Source organism: Hemiscyllium ocellatum, chromosome 28 (assembly GCF_020745735.1).
Source record: "Hemiscyllium ocellatum isolate sHemOce1 chromosome 28, sHemOce1.pat.X.cur, whole genome shotgun sequence".
NCBI classification, from domain to species: domain Eukaryota; kingdom Metazoa; phylum Chordata; class Chondrichthyes; order Orectolobiformes; family Hemiscylliidae; genus Hemiscyllium; species Hemiscyllium ocellatum.
This window is the reverse complement of record NC_083428.1, coordinates 32,767,809-32,788,170: the sequence shown is the minus strand read 5'-3', so window position 1 is coordinate 32,788,170 and position 20,362 is coordinate 32,767,809. Positions and strand designations below refer to the sequence as shown.

General features: G+C 42.6%; 1 protein-coding gene across 1 annotated transcript in view; it reads right to left on the bottom strand.

Moving 5' to 3' along the window:
- LOC132828872 (caytaxin-like) overlaps positions 1 to 20,362 on the bottom strand; it is a 45,457-nt gene that overhangs the window by 5,224 nt on the left and 19,871 nt on the right. The window contains exons 6-11 of the mRNA XM_060846049.1: positions 18,669 to 18,800; positions 12,044 to 12,130; positions 10,756 to 10,854; positions 8,876 to 8,911; positions 1,815 to 1,850; positions 1,555 to 1,587 (exon numbers count right to left, since the gene is read on the bottom strand). Coding sequence (XP_060702032.1) covers positions 1,557 to 1,587; positions 1,815 to 1,850; positions 8,876 to 8,911; positions 10,756 to 10,854; positions 12,044 to 12,130; positions 18,669 to 18,800 — 421 coding nt within the window. The 3' untranslated portion in view covers positions 1,555 to 1,556. The remainder of the gene's footprint in view (positions 1 to 1,554; positions 1,588 to 1,814; positions 1,851 to 8,875; positions 8,912 to 10,755; positions 10,855 to 12,043; positions 12,131 to 18,668; positions 18,801 to 20,362) is intronic.

Below are 20,362 nucleotides of genomic sequence, written 5' to 3'. Positions count from 1 at the left end.
GAGTGGGAGAGGGAGTTGAAGTGTTCGGCCACAGGGTGGTGGGATTGTTTAACCTGTGTCCCAGAGATGTTTTCTGAAATGTTCCGCAAGTTGGCATCCTGTCTGCCCAATGTAGAAGAGACCACATCGAGAGTAATGGACACAGTAGATGATGTGTGTGAGGTGCAGGAAAATCTCTGTCGGATGTGGAAGGATCCTTTGGAGCCTTGGATGGATGTGATGAGGGAGGTGTGGGCGCAGGCTTTACACTCCTTGCGGTGGCAGGGGAAAGTGCTCGGAATGGAGGGTGGAGGGCGTGGACCTAACAAAGGAGTCGTAGAGGGAATGGTATTTGTGGAATGCAGATCAGGCTGGGGAGGGAAATATATGTCTGGTGGTCGGGTCTATTTGTAGGTGACGGAAATCGCTGAGGGTGATGTGTTGTATCTGTAGGTTGGTGGAGTGGAAAGTGTGGCAGTCCTCACTTTCTCGTAATAACCATGCTTGGGCTGATAAGTGGCAAATAACATTTGCACCACACAAGTGCCAGACACTGACCATCTCTAATAAGAGAAAATCTAACCATCACACCTGGACATTCAATGGTGTTACCATCACTGAATCCCTCACTACCAACATCCCATTGGGTATCATTGTCCAGAAACTGAACTAGACTTGCCACACAAACACAGTGGCTACAAGAGCAAGTCAGAGACTAGGAACACTGTGGCAAATAACTCACCTCCTGACTCCTCAGTCTATTCAATTTCCATAATGCACAAGTCAGAAGTGTGACGGAATGCTCCCCAACAATACCCCGATAACACTGAAGATGCTGGACACCATCCAGGACAAAGCAGCCCACTTGACTGGCACCACCTCTTCAAGCATCTAATCTCTCCACCACTAACACTCTACAAGATCCCATGCAGAAATTCAACAAAGAAGCCTTAGACAGTAACTTCTAACCCCACGACTACTTTTATCTAGAAGAAAGAGGGCAGCAGATACATGGAAAAACCCGACCCACCAGTGTGTTCCCTCCAAGCCACTCGCCATCCTGACCTGGAAATATATTGCCATTCCTTCTCTGTCGCTGGATCAAGGTTCCCTCCCTGAGGACATTGTGGGCCAATGTACAGCAGTGGATTGTAGCAGTTCACGGAGTCATTACCTTCTCAAGATCAACTAGGGCTGAGCAATGAATGCTAGGCCAGCCAGAGACACGCATGGCACACGAGTGAATAAAAATCTGAGAACTTTGGAGAAATGAGACAAGCTGGGAATGAGCAGCAATCTGTCTGACACATGAGCCACAGAGTAGCCAAGTAGAGGGTTCTCTGGCTGATCCAATAGATAACAAGACAGTATTTGCAAGCATAAAGGTTTATCTTTAAAAGGAAGACTGATGTTACAAGATACAAGGTATGTTCTATAAATATGAACTGTGCTACATTTTGAAAATTTTACATTTCCAGATATAATGACACTAGCTGCATTGGTATCTTCACTCTCAATAGAGAAGGCCATTGGCCCATCATGACTACCCCACTGTAAGAACCACAAGGTACAGACCTTTACTCCTGCTCTTCAGCTGCAGCTTCAGATCTGAGTTAGAGAGAAGAAAAATCCCATTAGCTCCTATATAGTTGTTACAAAAACGCTATCCAAAATCTATTATTATTTTTCGTGGTCATCTGGGAACTTCCAATATTCTCTGGTTTTACCTTTGCTTCACACCAACTTCATTCAAATTAAATTTCCGAAAATTTACTGTTTCCTCACAGATTATGTAACAGATCTATAAACTTTTACTTTACTAGTTGTATAATCACCTGTTTTTCTCAATCGCAGACTGACCATCTTCTGTTCTGTTAAAAAAAAAATCACACACACAGTGAATTTTGTTATTAAACAGAATTTCTGTCTTGTTGCACAGGGTAATCACTGCTAAATCTGTTACACCGGCTTCTCTGACTCATTCTACAGGTCATATTCTCTCACTGGAGAAATTCCTTCCATTGCACCTCGAGGTAGAGAGGTGAAATTCAATTAGAATCTCTCCACCCTCACTCAGGTTGCTTACCACCCAGTCATCCCTGATATAGTCACAGTCAGACAGGTATCAGACATATTTCCTTTACTCAGAGTAGTAGGCACGTGGAACACACTGCCTGCAACAGGAGTGGATTTGCCAACGTTAAAGGCATTTAAATAGAAACAAGTGCTATGGTACAACCAATGCTGACCATAATCCCCAAACTAAACTAGTTCTACCTGCCTGTGCTTGACCCATATCCCTCCAAACATTTCTTTTCATGTACTTCCCCAAATGTCTTTTAAACATAACTATACCCACATACACCACTTCCTCTGGAAGATCATTCCACACACTCACTAAAAAAAAGATTGCTCCTGGTGTCCTTAAATTCTTCCTCCTCTCACCTTAAAAGCATTGCCCCTAGTCTTGAAATCCCCTATCCTTGGGAAAAGACACCTGCCATTCAGCTTATATATGCCTCTCATGATTTTATAAACCTCGAGAAAGTCACCTTTCAACCTCTTACATGCCAGTGAAAGATGTCCCAGCCCATCCAGCCTCTCCTTATAGCTCAAATCCTCCCATCCTGACAACATCCCGGTATATCTCTTCTGAACGCTCTTGAGCTTAATAATATCCATCCTATAGTAAAAAGTGAGGTCTGCAGATGCTGGAGATCAGAGCTGAAAATGTGTTGCTGGTTAAAGCACAGCAGGTTAGGCAGTATCCAAGGAACAGGAAATTCGACGTTTCGGGCCAGAGCCCTTCATTCTGATGAAGGGCTCTGGCCCGAAATGTCGAATTTCCTGTTCCTTGGATGCTGCCTAACCTGCTGTGCTTTAACCAGCAACACATTTTCAGCTCAATATCCATCCTATAACAAGATAACCAAAACTCCAGAAGAGGCCTCTACACCATCCTGTACAACCTCAACAGAGTCATGGAGTCATAGAGAAGTACAGCACGGAAACAGTCCCTTTGGCCTAACTCGTCCATGACGTCCAGATATCCTAACCAAATCTAGTTCCATTTGCCAGCATTTGGCCCATATCCCTCTAAACCCTTCCTATTCATATATCCAGATGCCTTTTAAATGTGGTAACTGTATCAGCTTCCACCACTTCCTCTGGCAGCTCATCCCATAAACGTACCACTCTCTGTGTGAAAACATTGCCCCTTATTCAGTTTTATGTCTTTCCGCTCTCACCATAAACCTATGCACTCTTGTTCTGGACTCCCCCACCCCAGGGAAAAGACCTTATCTATTTACCCTATCCATGCCCCTGAAGATTTTGTAAACCTCCACGAGGTCACCCCTCAGTCTCCAACATTCCAGGGAAAACAGACCCAGCCTATTCATGCTGCAGCTGTACAAAACTCTGGTGTGGCCACACTTGGGAGTATTGCATACATTTCTGGTCATCATATTATAGGAAGGATATGGAAGCTTTTTAAAGGGTTCAGAGGAGATTTACTAGGATGTTTACTAGGTATGGAGGGAAGGTCTTACAAGGAAAGGCTGAGGGACTTGAGGCTGTTTTCGTTGGAGAGTAGAAGTTTGAGAGGTGACTTAATTGAGATATATAAAATAATCAGAGGGTTAGATAGGATGGATAGTGAGAACCTTTATCCTCAGATGGTGATGACTAGCACAAGGGGACATAGCTTTAAATAGAGGGATGATAGATACAGGAGAGATATCAGAGGTAGTTTCTTTACTCAGAGTAGTAGGTGCATGGCACGTAATTCCTGTAACAGTCGTGGATTCTCCAACTTTAAGGGCATTTAAATGTTCATTGGATAGGCATATGAACGAGAATGGAATAGGGTAGATTAGATGGGCTTCAGATTGTTGTGCCGACCTGTGAAAACATCGAGGGCTGAAGGGCCTGTACTGCACTGTAATGTTCTATGTTCTATTCAGCATCTCCCTATCGCCCAAATCCCCCAAACCTGGCAATGTCCTTGTAAACCTTTTCTGAACCCTTTCAAATTTCATAACAGCCTTCCCATAGGAAGGAGACCAGAATTGCACTCAATACTCCAATAGTGGCCCAACCAATGTTCAGTACAGCCGCAACATGACCTCCCAACTCAAACTCGATGCTCTTACCAATAAAGGAAAGCATACCAAATGCCTTCTTCACTATCCTATCAATCTGCGACTCCACTTTCAAGGAGCTATGAACCTGCACTCCAAGGTCTCTTTGTTCAGCAACTCTCCCCAGGACCTTACCATTAAGTGTATAAGTCCTGCTCTGATTTGCTTTTCTAAAATCTCAACTCTCAAATTTAAAAGTCTGAGCAATGAATGCAAGTGTGCCAATCACCTTCTTAAAAACCCGATCTCTAACATATTGTTAATTTTGTCTTTGGGTGATGAGCAGGGTCAGTTTTGGTTATGATTGAACTGGCACTTCCACATTTAAAAAAAAGCAAGTTGCCACTCTCCCTCTCAGCTTCTCACAATGTGGCCAATTTTGTGATATATTGAAAGAGAGAGAGGGGCTGTAGAAACTGGTACCAACCTGGAGTCAGCAAAGGAGGAGAGGGACTGGACATTTCAGACAAATTCACTTCATAGAAGCAGTTTATTTTCCCAACATTCCAACAGATATTCCAGGAATATGGTAACTAAAAACACCATACAACATGAACAATATGGAAACAGATATAAAGGAGGGATAATGTTCAGGAGAAAATTAACTGTGTCCCTGTAGATGAGATTATCAAAAATATGATGGAAATACTCAGATTTGGTTCAGATCAGTTTAGCCTAACCTTATTATCTTGATCCCAAAATTTCTTCTGCAGTAATAGAAACCACATTATGAAATAAAAGTGAAACAAACATAAGTCTTTTAATTTAGAATCAAAGAGATATACAGCCTGGAAACAGACCCATTGGTCCAACCCATCCATGCCAACCAGATATCCCAACCCAATCTAGTCCCACCTGCCAGCACCGGCGCATATCCCTCCAAACCCTTCCTATTCATATACCCACCCAAATGCTTTTTAAATGTTGCAATTGTACCAGCCTCCACCACTTCCTCTGGCAGCACATTCCATACACGTACCACCCTCTGCGTGAAAAAGATGCGCCTTAGATCTTTTTTATATCTTTCCCCCTCACCCGAAACATATGCCCTCTAGTTCTGGACTCCCCCACCCCAGGGAAAAGACTTTGTCGGTTTATCCTATCCATGCCCCTCATAATTTTGTAAACCTCTATAAGGTCACCCCTCAGCCTCTGACGCTCCAGGGAAAACAGCCCCAGCCTGTTCAGCCTCTCCCTATAGCTCAAATCCTCCAACCCTGGCAACATCCTTGGAAATGTTTTCTGAACTCTTTCAAGTTTCACAACATCTTTCCAATAGGAAGGAGACCAGAATGACACGCAATATTCCAACAGTGACTGAACCAATGTCCTGTACAGCAGCAACGTCACCTCCCAACTCCTGTACTCAATACTCTGACCAATAAAGGAAAGCATACCAAACGCCTTCTTCATTATCCTATCTATCTGCGACTCCACTTTCAAGGAGCTATGAACCTGCACTCCAAGGTCTCTTTGTTCAGCAACACTCCTTAGGACCTTACCATAAAGTATATAAGTCCTGCTAAGATTTGCTTTCCAAAAATGCAGCACCTCACATTTATCTGAATTAAATTCCATCTGCCACTTCTCAGCCCATTGGCCCATCTGATCAAGATCCTGTTGTAATCTGAGGTAACCTTCTTCGCTGTCCACTACACCTCCAATTTTGGTGTCATCTGCAAACTTATTAACTGTACCTCTTATGCCCGCATCCAAATCATTTATGTAAATGACAAAAAGTAGAGGACCCAGCACCGATCCTTGTGGCACTCCACTGGTCACAGGCCTCCAGTCTGAAAAAGTATCCTCAATCACCACCCTCTGTCTTCTATCTTTGAGCCAGTTCTGTATCCAAATGGCTAGTACTCCCTGTATTCCAAGAGATCTAACCTTGCTCTCCAGTCTCCCAGGGGGAACCTTGTCGAACGCCTTACTGAAGTCCATAGAGATCACATCTGCCGCTCTGCCCTCATCAATCCTCTTTGTTACTTCTTCAAAAAAACTCAACCAAGTTTGTAAGACATGATTTCCCACACACAAAGCCATGTTGACTATCCCAAATCAGTCCTTGCCTTTTAAAATACATGTACATCCTCTCCCTCAGGATTCCCTCCAACAACTTGCCCACCACCGACGTCAGGCTCACTGGTCTATAGTTCCCGGACTGGCCCTTACCACCCTTCTTAAACAGTGGCACAACGTTAGGTAACCTCCAGTCTACCAGCATCTCACCTGCGACTATCGGTGATACAAATATCTCAGCAAGAGGCCCATCAATCACTTCCCTAGCTTCCCACAGAATTCTAGGGTACAGCTAATCAGGTCCTGGGGATTTATCCACCTTCAAGACATCCAGCACTTCCTCCTCTGTAATATGGATATTTTTTAAGGTGTCACCATCTATTTCCCCATAATCTATATCTTCCAAATCCTTTTCCACAGTAAATACTGATGCAAAATACTCGTTTTATATCTCCTCCATCTCCTGCAACTCCACACAAACACCTCCTTGCTGAGGGGCTCTATTCTCTCCCTAGTTACCCTTTTGTCCTTAATGTATTTGTAAACACCCTTTGGATTCTCCTTAATTCTATTTGCCAAAGCTATCTCATGTCTCCTTTTTGCCCTCCTGATATCCCTCTTAAGTATACTCCTACCGCCTTTATACTCTAAGGATTCACTCAATCTATCCTGTCTATACCTGACATATGCTTCCTTCTTTTTCTTAACCAAACCCTCAATTTCTTTAGTCATCCAGCATTCCCTATACCTACCAGCCTTTCCTTTCACCCTAACAGGAATATACTTTCTCTGGATTCTCGTTCTCTCATTTCTGAAGGTTTCCCATTTTCCAGCCGTCCCTTTACCTGTGAATATATTTTGTGAATCAGCTTTTGAAAGTTCTTGCCTAATACCGTCAAAATTGGCCTTTCTCCAATTTAGAACTTCAACTTTGAGATCTGGTTTATACTTTTCCATCACTACTTTAAAACTAATAGAATTATGGTCGCTGGCCCCAAAGTGCTCCCCCACTGACACCTCAGTCACCTGCCCTGCCTTATTTCCCAAGAGTAGGTCAAGTTTTGCACCTTCTCTAGTAGGCACATCCACATACTGAATCAGAAAATTGTCTTGTACGCTCTTAAGAAATTCCTCTCCCTCTAAACCCTCAAACACTATGGCAGTCCCAGTCTATGTTTGGAAAGTTAAAATCCCCTACCATAACCATCCTATTATTCTTACAGATAGCTGAGATCTCCTTACAAGTTTGTTTCTCAATTTTCCTATGACTATCGGGGGTCTATAAATACAATCCCAATAATGGGATCAGCACTTTCTGATTTCTCACTTCCACCCAAATAACTTCCCTGGATGTGTTTCCAGGAATATCCTTCCTCAGTACAGCTATAATGCTATCCCTTATCAAAAACGCCACTCCCCCTCCTCTCTTGCCTCCATTTCTATCCTTCCTGTAGCATTTGTATCCTGGAACATTAAGCTGCCATTCCTGCCCATCCCTGAACCATGTTTCTGTAATTGCTATGATATCCCAGTCCCATGTTCCTAACCATGCCCTTAGTTCATCTGCCTTCCGTTAAACCACTTGCATTGAAATAAATGCAGTTTAATTTATTAGTCCTACCTTGTCCCTACCTGCCCTGACTGTTTGACTCACTTCCGTTCTCAACTGTACCAGTCTCAGATTGATCTCTTTCCTCACTATCTCCCTGGGCCCCCCATCCCACCTGACTAGTTTAAATCCTCCCAAGCAGCTCTAGCAAATTTCCCTGGCAGTACGTTAGTCTCCTTCCAATTTAGGTGCAATCCATCCTTCTTGTACAGGTCACTTTCACCCCAGAAGAGATTCCAATGATCCAAAAATGTGAATCCTTCTCCCATACATCAGTTCCTCGCCCATGCATTCATCTGCTCTATCCTCCTATTCCTGTCCTCACTAGCTTGTAGCACCAGGAAAATCCAGCTATTACTACTCTCGAGGACCTCCTTTTTAAATTCCTGCCTAACTCCCTGTAATCTCCCTTCAGAATCTCAACCTTTTCCCTTCCTATATTGTTGGTTCCAATGTGGACAATGACCTCTTGGTGGGCCCTCTCCGTGACAACATTTTGCACCCTCTCTGAGACATCCTTGATCCGGGCACCAGGGAAGCAACACACCATTCTGATTTTTTTGTTGCTGGCCACAGAAACATCTGTCTGTACCTTGGATTAGACAGTCCCCTAACACAATTGATCTCTTGGAACCCGATGTACCCCTCGTTGCATTAGAGCCAGTCTCAGTACTAGAAACTTGGCCGTTCGTGCTACATTCCCTTGTGAATGGATTACTCCCTACATTTTCCAAAACAGCATACTCGTTTGAAATGGGGATAGCCAAAGACTCCTGCACTAGCTGCCTACCTCTTTTACCTTTCCTGGAGTTAACCAGTCTATGTGACTGTATCTGGAGATTTTTCCCCCTTCCTATAACTGCCATCCATCATGTACGATTGCTGTTGCAAATTCCTCATTACCTCTAACTGTCTCTCCAAGCGATCCATTTGAACGGATAGGATTCACAATCAACAGCATTTATTGAAGATTTAATCCGCAGTAACCCTTAAATTCTCTTTTTACTCCCATATCTGACAAGAAGCATGTATCACTGTACTAACAGCCAAATTTAAAAATGTTAAACATGGATTCTTCTCAATTGAATGTGAAGTAATGAAAGAATTGATTCAGATAATTTACCTAGACCTCCTTGATTTTATTCTTTCTTCCTCGAATCTACAAGGTTAAAAAAAAGAGAATTATCACATCTCTTAATCTTCTCATGTTACCACACATTTTCAAATGCAGTCACCTATTATTGCCCAGGTAAATTCAGGGACCAATTGATATTTAGCAAAGCCCCAAAAATAACAATGAAACACTTTTTATTACATTAGGACTAATTCAGAGAAGGATCACTCAACTGATTCCTGGGATGAAGATTTAACTTTGGAGGAATGGTTGGACATGTTGGCCTGTTCAACTGGTGTTTGAGAAGAAATATTTTTGAAACATATTAGATCCTATGGGAACGTAACAGGATAGTAAATGTTGAGAGGCTGTTTCCTCTCATTGGAGAAATTAGAATGATATAGAAATAAGGGCTCTGCTACTTAAGACTGAAGTGAGGTGAAACCTTTTCTCTCAGACAGTTGTAAGTCTGTGGAGATCTTCCTCGGAGATGGGTGGACACAAGGTTACAGAATATTTTTAAAGCTGAGTTAGTTAATTCATGTCTAATAAAATACTCAAACGATGCAGGGAATCGGATGAGAAGTGAGATGATGCCGCTAACAGATTAGCCATGATTTTATTGAATTGCAGAGAAGGAGGGGCCAAACGGCCGACTCCATGTTGGCAAACAGCTATTGTCCAATTACACTGAGGAAGGTGGCTTGCTACAAATTTTCAGAGAGCCATTCAGTGGCAAAACGTACCCGACCCTCCTTAACATATCCTTTACCTTTGAGTACATTCATATCTTGCAGTGGGATATTTTGCACAACCTCTGACTCAGAGCTGAGAATGCTATCAACAGTCAAATACTTCTATTTTCAATGTAAGTGTTCTGTTGAGGGGCATTCATTATGCCTGGTCCCCCATGGCACAGTGCAATTGAGAGGTGATAGATATAGGACAGATGTCAGAGGTAGTTTCTTTACTCAGAGAGTAGTCGGGGCGTGGAATGCCCAAAAGTAGTGGAGTTGCCAACATTAAGGGCATTTAAATAGTCATTGAATAAACACATGGATGATAATGGAATAGTGTAGGTTAGATGGGTTTTAGATTGGTTTCACAGGTCGGCGCAACATGAAGGGCTGAAGGATCTGTACTGTGCTGTAATGTTCTATGGTGCCTTTCTCAGGGAGTGGGCTGGGGAGGTGGGCAGCACCCTACTCATTATTCTGGATTAACCCATCCAATCAGATGGGCAGGTGGAGGAGGGGGTATCTGGATCCTGAGAAAGGTACAATCAAGGTAGTTGCTGAGGGCTGACTGCACAAATGCTGAGAGGTTGGCCACTGATGCTAGACCATAGAGTGACCAAAACAGGACCCTCAAACCGCACACAGTCTGCTTGGAGACCACCATGTGCTGGAGGGCTCTGCACTGCATTCAACTGGCCACTGCCCACAGTTGGCCATTTACATGGCTCTGTTGGGCTCCAGGTTAGGTCACCCATTACATTTCTCTTGCTGGCAAAATGGCATGGTAAGGGAAACACAATGGAAACAGGACTCTACTTAAGTTTCTCATGCCATTCTGCCGACATTCCCCCATCTCTGACAACATCTTGTAAAGGCTTGGAACATTCCATCGTATAGCCCAGGATCTGGAAGCCAATTGGAGACCTTTACTGTCCCTGAAATGATGACCTCTAATTGAACTTGGCTTTGGGGTTGAACCTGCGACATTCTGGTCTTTATAACCCATTACAACGCTGGACAATGTATTGAGAATTGAGTCCTTGAAAGGAGCTTTCAGGAGATATTTAGAAGTGTGAAAAGACTTCAAAGTTTAACTGGCTGAGAATGTTACCAGGCACCAGAGGACATAGTCTTCTCCGTGTTGATACATACTGTAAAACACACTCTGGGATCTGCACCTGCTCCATGGGAATAGCCTGTTCCAGTTCTGAGAGAGTGTGAGCGTACTGAATCTTACTCATGAACTTAAAACTGAATAAAAAGAAACACAAAACAGAAATATTGCAATTAAAGAATCACAGGTAACTCCAGAGATTATCAATGTACAATATCTCAGTTCCTCTGGTTGCCAAATGCTATCCTGAAATTCCCCAAGAAGGATACTCATAAAACAGTAGACTGTAGTTGGGATATTAAGCCAGCCTACACACAGGTGTTTGTTTCTGCCATTGGGATATTTACTGATTTTCCCCTTTTGCTTGGTCTCCCTGTCATGACATCCTGGAAGCTAACAGAATGACACCAAAGCTACTCAAGTACTTTTTTAACGATTGCAGAAAACACCAGGAACCCAAAAGAGACTTAATCACCCCCCAGGTCAGTACTTGTAATGATGCAGCCAGACCCTCAGGTCTGACACCCCTGATCATCCCAGTCCCTATGTCTGGTGCTCCCTAATTTCACCACCCAGGCCTGATTCCTCCGATGGACTCTCTACATAAAGTCCAATAACTAAGTTATACCCAAGATTTTGTACCTAGGTATCATTGTACTTAGCTTTATAAGGATTGTAACGCTAATCTTTTAACTTTACTTTTTTCATTTTTCAAATTTAAAGCTGAGATTTTGTACCTCAGTATCTTTGTACCCAAGACTGCACTGGAAATGGCAACTCTGTACACTTCTCTCTGTACTTATCCCTGTATTTGAGTACATGACAATAAACCTAATTCTAATTCTTACTACCCCCAACTCAGCCCTCCCTGATGAAGCTTCCTTTCAAGAAACTGGATTGTCCCTGATGACCCTCCAACACTCTTTGTCCACTTCAACAGAAGCTACTGGCTCCTACCTTAACAAAGTTCATTAGTTAGGCAGAAATAGGATGAGCTTGGTGTTCATTTCCTCTCTGTCGCACTGAGGGTATTCAATAAGCTCACTGGCAGAACTGTGGACTGGGCTAACACCACCCTCTCCAGTCGGTGATACTGGGTATTCGTGATAAACAGAAATCCTGGCTGATTTCCCCCCTCCCCCCCAATAGTGCTGGATGAATTCTAACTATTGACACTCATCAGTTCCTTTCCTATCATCCAATCAGATCTGTTCTCTTGGGTTGAGTAACTCTGTCTTTTTCCAGTTACTGACTGAGTGAGAATTTGATAATAAGCTTACTATTGAAACAAAATAGTCACAAGTGAGAGAGTCTGGTAGTATTTACCTAATGAATGGCCTGGAGATTGCCAGCACAGTCCTAATAAACCAGGACGGGTGAACAATTATTAATGACTTCAGGTTCTTCCTTAGCCTATAAGCAGGAAACAGCAAATTTATGGTCTGCAATTACATTTTACAAGAGATCACAAAAGTAAATAAGGATGAGATAGCCAATTGGCCGGTTGGCTGATAGATAACTTAGGAGACACAAAACTGGAATATTGCTGAAAAAAAGACTGATTTTATTGAAGCTTTCCATCTTGCAGTACTCAGGATGATTTATACTGTATCAGAAGAGAATACTGATTGGCTGGCAAGTGGACTCTGACTGATGGTAGTGTTGGCCATAGAGAATGCAATAGTTAATGATGATTGAAAGTTAACTGCCTAGTTTTGCTTAAATTTTAAACTAGGCAGGTTGACACTTTGGTCAAGACATTGCCTTGAGAAGTGAGGGTTCCAACCTCTGTGGTACTGATTGTACACTTTGACAAAGTCATTTACATTCTCAATAATACCTACTGTGTACACCAAGTGATTACATCGCTGGGTTTTATGTAAATGCAATAAGTGGAGGACACAGGACCAATAACAAAAGTAAAGTTTGAGCCTTTTTAAACAGAAATTAATGAATGGACTGCTGTATAGAGCAGAACAATACCCTCTGCCTATGTACTGGTATCATGCCAGGCATGGAAAATGTGCAAACTAAAGATCAAGACAAAGCTGAAAGTTATAATGCATTTCAGAAAACATAAGGAAATTCAAGAAGATAGGAAACTTTGGCCAACCAATGTTTATCTCTTTTTAACATGTCAACTCTAATCATATTTGAAATTAATTATGGTCTGGCTTTTTCCCACAAGTTGAAAATGGCGGATGCGCCCAGAAATCACAAGTTCCCTGCCAGTGAACATAGCACTTTGTATTCTTGCAAGTATGAAAATGGAACCGGACTGGGATTTGCAATGTGTGGTTCATGGAGACAGCTAGCCATTTAAATCATTGGCATTCCTGTGTGATTTTGGTTGTCTAGCAGTTGGAGGCTGAATAAGCTGGGGCTCTTTTTTCTGGAGCATTGGAGGCTATGGGGTAACCTTATAGATGTTTATAAAATCATGAGGGGCATGAATAGGGAAAATAAACAAGGCATTTTTCTTGGTTTGGGGAAGTTCAGAACTAGAGGGCATAGGTTTAGGGCGAGTGTGGCAAGATTTAAAAGGGACCTTTCTCATGCAAAGGGTAGCATGTGTATGCAATAAGCAGGCAGAGGAAGTGGTGGAAGCTGGTACAATTACAACATTTAAAAGGCATCTGGATGGGTACATTAATAGCAAGGGTTGAGAGAGATATGATACAAGTACTGGCAAATGGGATTGGATTAATTCAGGATATCTGGTCGGCATGGACGAGTTGGACTGAAGGGTTTGTTTCCGTCTGTACAGCTCTATGACTGTATAACTGTGAAACCCAAAATCTGCAGCATAGATCTTGTAAGTGCAGTTCTGAACTTTGTGCATGTCCTTTAACATCCAAGGTAACCCTTTGGATCTGTTCCCCAGACACCTTCAGGGAGGCCAGGTGCTCTTTGGAGGATGTAGGGTGTCATCAGGAATTGACAAAACTGGGCATGCATGTACCTAAACTGATCAACTGTCAAATTCATTGAAACAGTCCACAGACCTGTCAAAATCAACTACCAAAAGTATCCAAAATGACAGTTAAGAGAACCTATCAACTGCTATCCAGTGCTGATTTCCAAATTTTTTGAAACACGTACCTAGACTGTTAAGGCAAAAAACACTTCCAGCTAACTCATGCTATCTGCTGTCATACACCCGAAGATTTCCTTTGCTGGATTATTGCTAGATGACTGGCTAATCACAGCAGAGAGACTCCCATTTCACAGCTTGATTGACAGCTACAAGTGATTAAAGATTCTTTTTAAGTGAGACTATAAATGAATTGTCATGCTTGTTTTTTTTAATAAGATGTGCACTTGAATAAATGTTTGTTGATATAAGGCTTTTTTTTAAGTTGAAAGAATGTCATAAATAGTTTCTTTTAAAAGAAACGGAGTGTGCAGAGTAGAGAATTCTGCAACAGGTGCACAGAACATTATTTTTTCTTATTGCATGGTTCCTGAGGTCAGCCCGTGCTAGGTTCAAGATGAGGTGTAAGGGCAATGGGCAATAATTGACACGAGTGGGTGATATAGGGTGAGTAGTGTATGAAGGATAATGAGGGATGGGGGCATAGGAGTGTGGGGGCAGGGTAAAGAAAGTGAGGAGTGAGCGAGAGAATTGCAGTATTTTATTCTTCTCTTTGAAATGTCAATATAGTGCTACTGCACAAAGGCAGGCCTTACACTCAAACCACCTCCACATCCAGCTTTTGGCCCCAACCTCATATGTACCTTGCCTCCCTGGACCAAAGCTCCACCCTCTGGCAGCCAGCTTTAAAAATCATGTCCACAAAGCTGGGAGCACCGGGTTTCCAGATGAAAACCCAGAGCTATGTTTTGAAATCTATACCTTGGCCTGCCACATTGCTGCTGACATTTACTGCTTTTTTAGTGAAGACTATTCTTCAAATTTACACTGATTTTTGGTTCCACTGTCTTTATTCAATAGACTGAATCACTGATGTATTACTGATCACTGTGAGCCTTACCTGTAATCATTTAGAATGATCAGTCCAGTTCATTAATATTGATTAATACAATTCATTACTAGATATTGTTGCACTTCATAAGAAAGGATTGGTCCAAAGCGCTTAAAGTAATCAGTGCATTTTAATTAATAATGATTGATGCAGTTCATTAATAACGATCAGTGCAAATAGTTTCTAGTGATTGATGCAAATGCCTTACAGTGGACAATGTGGTTCAGTTACAGTGATAACTGCAGTTCCGTTCCAGTCCGTGCCATTTGGTTTTAGCACTGCAATCTAATGATGGAGGATTGGTGCTGGTTTGCTTTTGCCTGGTAAGGCACTGTGTTGTACCAAACCGCTATAAAAATATTAAAATAACAAAAAAAAAACAGACAGACCAACCAACAACCACTTAGATACTGTAAATGTGAAAGGCACACCCTGCCTGGTTTGCCCTGAAAATTCCTTGTGGCCACATTAAGAGTGCTATCCCATATACTAGACAAGCAACAGCCTGACTAAGTCAAATTCACCAAATCATATCTTACAAACAATTTCACAGACTTCTCCATCACCAGTCCTTGATATGTCCTGTTCCACTGGCATGACTGACACCAGAGGTGGTAGCATAATGCTATACACCAGGGGATGGCCTGGGAATCCGGAGCATCGACTCTGGACCTCATGAAGTCAGGTAAAAATAGGTAACGCAACTTCGTGCTGATTACCACTTACAACCCACCCTCTGTGTATCCATGGTGACCACAGCTTGGAAGAAGCATGGACAGTAATGGGTGCAGAGACTGTCATCTGGGTGGTGGAGCTTCCTTGTCCAGCACCAGCAAGGGCTGGGTAACATCATAACTTGGCCAAGCTGGTTAGGTCCTTTAGGAGATATCTGTTGGGAGCGGCCTGCACCCTGATGATGAGAGAACCAACAGAAATGAAAACCTACTTGCTTTCAACATTACAAATATGGGGTAGACCATTTAGGACAGTGATGAGGAGAAACTTCTTCACCCAGAGAGTGGTGGCTGTGTGGAATGCTCTGCCCCAGAGGGCAGTGGAGGCCCAGTCTCTGGATTCATTTAAGAAAGAGTTGGATAGAGCTCTCAAGGATAGTGGAATCAAGGTTTATGGAGATAAGGCAGGAACAGGATACGGATTAAGGATGATCAGCCATGATCATATTGAATGTTGGTGCAGGCTCGAAGGGCAGAATGGCCTACTCCTGCACCTATTGTCTATTACTGATGCTTTGACAGTTTTGGTAGAAGTGACCACCACAAAGACCTTGTGGAGACAAAGTCCTGTCTGCACACCAAAGACTTATTTCAACATGTGTGCTATTACCAGACTCACAACAGATCTAACAGCTCAGAACTGGGCATCCATGAATATTGTGGATCATCAGCAGCAATTTGCAGCTTCATGGCCTGTTATCTCCCATCACTTTCCCGTTAACATCAAACCAGCAAATCAATCCTGGTTCAATGTGGACAGCAAAAGAGCCAAGAAACATCAAAACCAGTTCTGCCATTTATGATGATCATGGCTCATCTGCTAAGTTTGCCAGGCAGCACCAGGCATACCTAAACATGAGATGTCAACCCATCGAAGGATTAAGTACATGCCAAATAACATAAGAAGCAAGTGACAGGCAGGGCTTAGCAATTCCATAATCTATGGATCATATCTAAGCTCTGCAGTACTACCACATCCAGTTATGAATAGTGATAGACAATTAAACTGGAGGAGGCAGCTCCACAAATATCCCCACCCTCAATGATCCCAATAACCTATGCAAAAAAGGATAAAACACTCAACAATCTTTGGTATAGTGGATGATCCATTCTAGTCTCCTGTGTGTCACCCATTATCACAGATTCTGGCAACAGTACTAACAATTTGTGCTCCAGAACAGGGCGTGCCCTTAGTCAAGCTGTTCGAGTACATCCACAACACTGGCATCTACCCAACGATGTGGAAAGTTGCCTGGGCACATCCTGTACACAAAAAGTAGGGCAACTCCAACCTGGTTGATTACCGCCCCATCAGTCTACTCTTGATCATCAGTGAAGTGTTAGAAGGTGTCATCAGCAGCGTTATCAGCAATTCCCTCCCTAACAGCATAGTGGGTCTACCCACAGCACAGGGGCTGCAGCAGTTCAGGAAGCCAGCTCATCACCACCTTCTCAAGGGCAATTAGAGAAGGGCAGTAAATGTGGGCCTGGCCATTAACATCAATGTAAGTGAATGAATAAAAAAAACCTCTATGACACAAACACACACGGGAGGAGATGATGGGATTTAACTTTAGCAGAGAAATAATAAAAGTGTGTGCAGGAGAGTGCTACAGGACAATAATGTCCCACTAGTTTTGTGTAACTTGTATGTACAAATAAAACTAGGACAATGCTAAAATTATTGGTAATAATCCAGAGAATGGTGCTTGGGTAAATAAGATATTGAAAGACTCTTAAGACTTACCCCTAGCTACAATTCACCAAACTCAGGCGAAGACATTTTAATCACCCATGGGGAGGAAACAGTAGGTGGAGCCTTCAGTAAACCACATCCAGGCAGCAGGCAGGAGTACAGCCTCAGCTGGACATAGACTACAACACCCAGAATGCATTCTGGCTGTCAAAACAAATAGTAACTGACACTCTCCCAGGTAATCAGAATCTGGAATACTGTCCCAGGGTGGTTCAATGCAAACACATTGAGGTGTAAGATTGCAGCTTGAGAGATGGGTGGTGCTGTCTGAGCTCAGTCTGTTTGAAGACACTAATCCTAGGGTTAGCAGCTAATGCACCTTTCTCGCAGGTCTTGCCTTGTAGGACATAGACAGGAGACACATATTGGAACATCATTAACTGCAAATTTCCTTCCAAATGATACAGTATCCTTAGAACTTTATCGCCGTTCCTGCACTGCTATTGGGCCGAATACTGGGGATCCCTCTCTAATAGCACTCTGGATGAAGTTACATCACCTAAATGCAGCATTTCATCAAGGCTCACCACCAACTTCTCAAGGCCAGTGAGGGATGGATCACGCAAATGAGTGAAAGAAACTCTAATTCGGTTTCATACCACATTACCAGATGTAAAGGAGCTTTATCCTGCATTAGAACTGCAATGTTTCACTCTAGATTCCCATTTCTCCAGTGATTGTACATTCATCTTTGAACTGAACACAGCTCCCCATGTGTGGTCTGAACAATGCATTCAAAATAGCTTACTATCTCACTGTTCTGGTTTATGTACAGCAACACCTTGTTCAAATTGGTATGCACTGAATGTGGAAAACACATGCAGCTGAATTTAAGCTTGTTGAGCTAAATTTAAACACAGCAACAAAGTTTAAATAACACATTTAAATTCAAACAAACACAGCTAAATGTAAACATGCAAGAGTAAATTTAAAGAACATCACGAGGAAAAGCACAATTAGATAATTCTCAACAAACAAGGCTTTGATTTCTGACTCTCAGAAAATGACTCAATTGCACAATTCAATACACATAAACAATAACAATCCTAACATTTCACATAATTAAAGTGAATTTGGCATATTCAGTCACTGTAGGACATTCAAATTAGAGCAAAAAACTGTGAATGTTTGGAAATTTGAAATAAAGTTCTGTAGAAACTCAGCAAGTCTGGCAGCATCTGTGGAGAGAAAAACAGAGTTAATTTTCGAGTCCTGTGAGATTCTTAGTCAGAACTGCAGGACTCTAGCTCTGCCAAATAATGATTGACAATTACAAGGAAGGAAACAGGAGAATTTAAGTTAGTAAAGCGAGAGGAAAGAAGCAACTGGAGATGGGGTAGAATAGAGAAGAGACGGGACACAATCTGAGGCAGCAAACAGCACCAGCCAGGTTAAGAAGAGAACAGTTCTAGATAGAAGGATCTTGTCTTCCCTGATGGATATCATACCACAATGGTCTGTTACACTGCACATACCTTCTGTCTATCATCTGGTAACATTTCTTCAGCCAGCCTAGGCCTGGCATCCTTCTGCGAGGAGTGGCCCCATTCAGGTAAATGATCATGTAGTCTTCAGCAACCAGCAGCTCCAAGATACTGATTACATACCTAAGGGCCAGAAAAAGAAACAGCAACATTCAACCAGGTCACAGAAACAGACAGAATCCGAGTAGCTGTGTTTTCAACTTTTCCTGGTTGGTGCCTAGTTCTGCAGGTCTCATCAGTCCTCTGGCAGCTTGCTCAAGCATCAGTTCTTCATATGTCTGTCTAAACTATGCATAATAGCAGGTTTTCCAAATATGGACTGGGAGAGGTATATCCTGCAGTCCTTAATATTTTCTCTGTCACACTCAATAATGGGGCTGTCATTCTCCCCACTCAGCCTCTTCTTTAGTGTTTGTTTTCAATAAAATGAAAGATGTTAATGGTGGAGATTGGAACTCTTCAGGACAGACTATTAGCATCAAGAAGCAGAATAAAACTCCTGATCTGACCACAGACCCCAATAATTAGCTATCTAGTGACTTCTGGGTAAGATTGACCATTACAGCTGAACTAGATGAGATTCTTCTCCCGGTCTCCGGGCTGCATTGTAATACAGGTCACAGAGAAAAGACACTCTCTCACCTGCCCTCCCACTAGTTCCACCCTCCTCTCAGACCCTAAATATTGAAGGGGCATATTGCATACTCCATACATTACTGTACAGTTACTTTTGGAAATGTTTAGTGCAACAGATGAGAAACCACAAGCAAACCAGTGAGACCCAAAGGAGTTAGTGCTTTGGCTCAACCGCCATACATTTGATTATGGCTTTGTGAAGAACTTTGCATCAATTTGTCTACAGTAACAGAGCAATATAAATTCACAATATTAAACATCGCTTGGTTTGTGCTGAAGTAGCAGATCTCCCCAGTAAAACAAACATCTTCAAAGCTCCATGATAAGGACTGTGGAAAAAATATTTTTAAAGTCTCCGCTCCTGATGACTATCAAGTGATCCTGTTGCAAAGTTCATGTATAGATTTGAGGGGGAAGCAGAGTCTTAAAGCTGACACCCAATGTTGGTGCAAAACTCAATAGTGACTGGACAGGAAAGAGGGAATCTAAATTTGAAATCCATGTAAGGAATAATATTTCTGCACTAATCTGTAAAAGTGACATGCAAGGAGACAGGAACAGAAGGAAAAGCATCCTTCCCTTAACTTCTGTCTCTTTTTTTTAATCTCAATCTCAACTGTCTTTTGATATTTTGCTGATAAAACTATAACTTTCTTCTCCCAGATTTGTTGCTGTCCACGACCCTAGACTATATTTTTTTAGATTAGATTACTTTACAGTGTGGAAACAGGTCCTTCGGCCCAACAAGTTCACACTGACCCGCCAAAGCGCAACCCACCCATACCCCTACATTTACCCCTTACTTAACACTATGGACAATTTAGCATGGCCAATTCACCTGACCCGCACATCTTTGTGACTGTGGGAGGAAACCGGAGCACCCGGAGGAAACCCACGCAGACACGGGGAGAACGTGCAAACTCCACACAGTCAGTCGCCTGAGTCGGGAATTGAACCCGGGTCTCAGGCGCTGTGAGACAGCAGTGCTAACCACTGTGCCACCGTGCCGCCCACTATGCAAAGCAATGGAATTCCTTACATTCTTACCA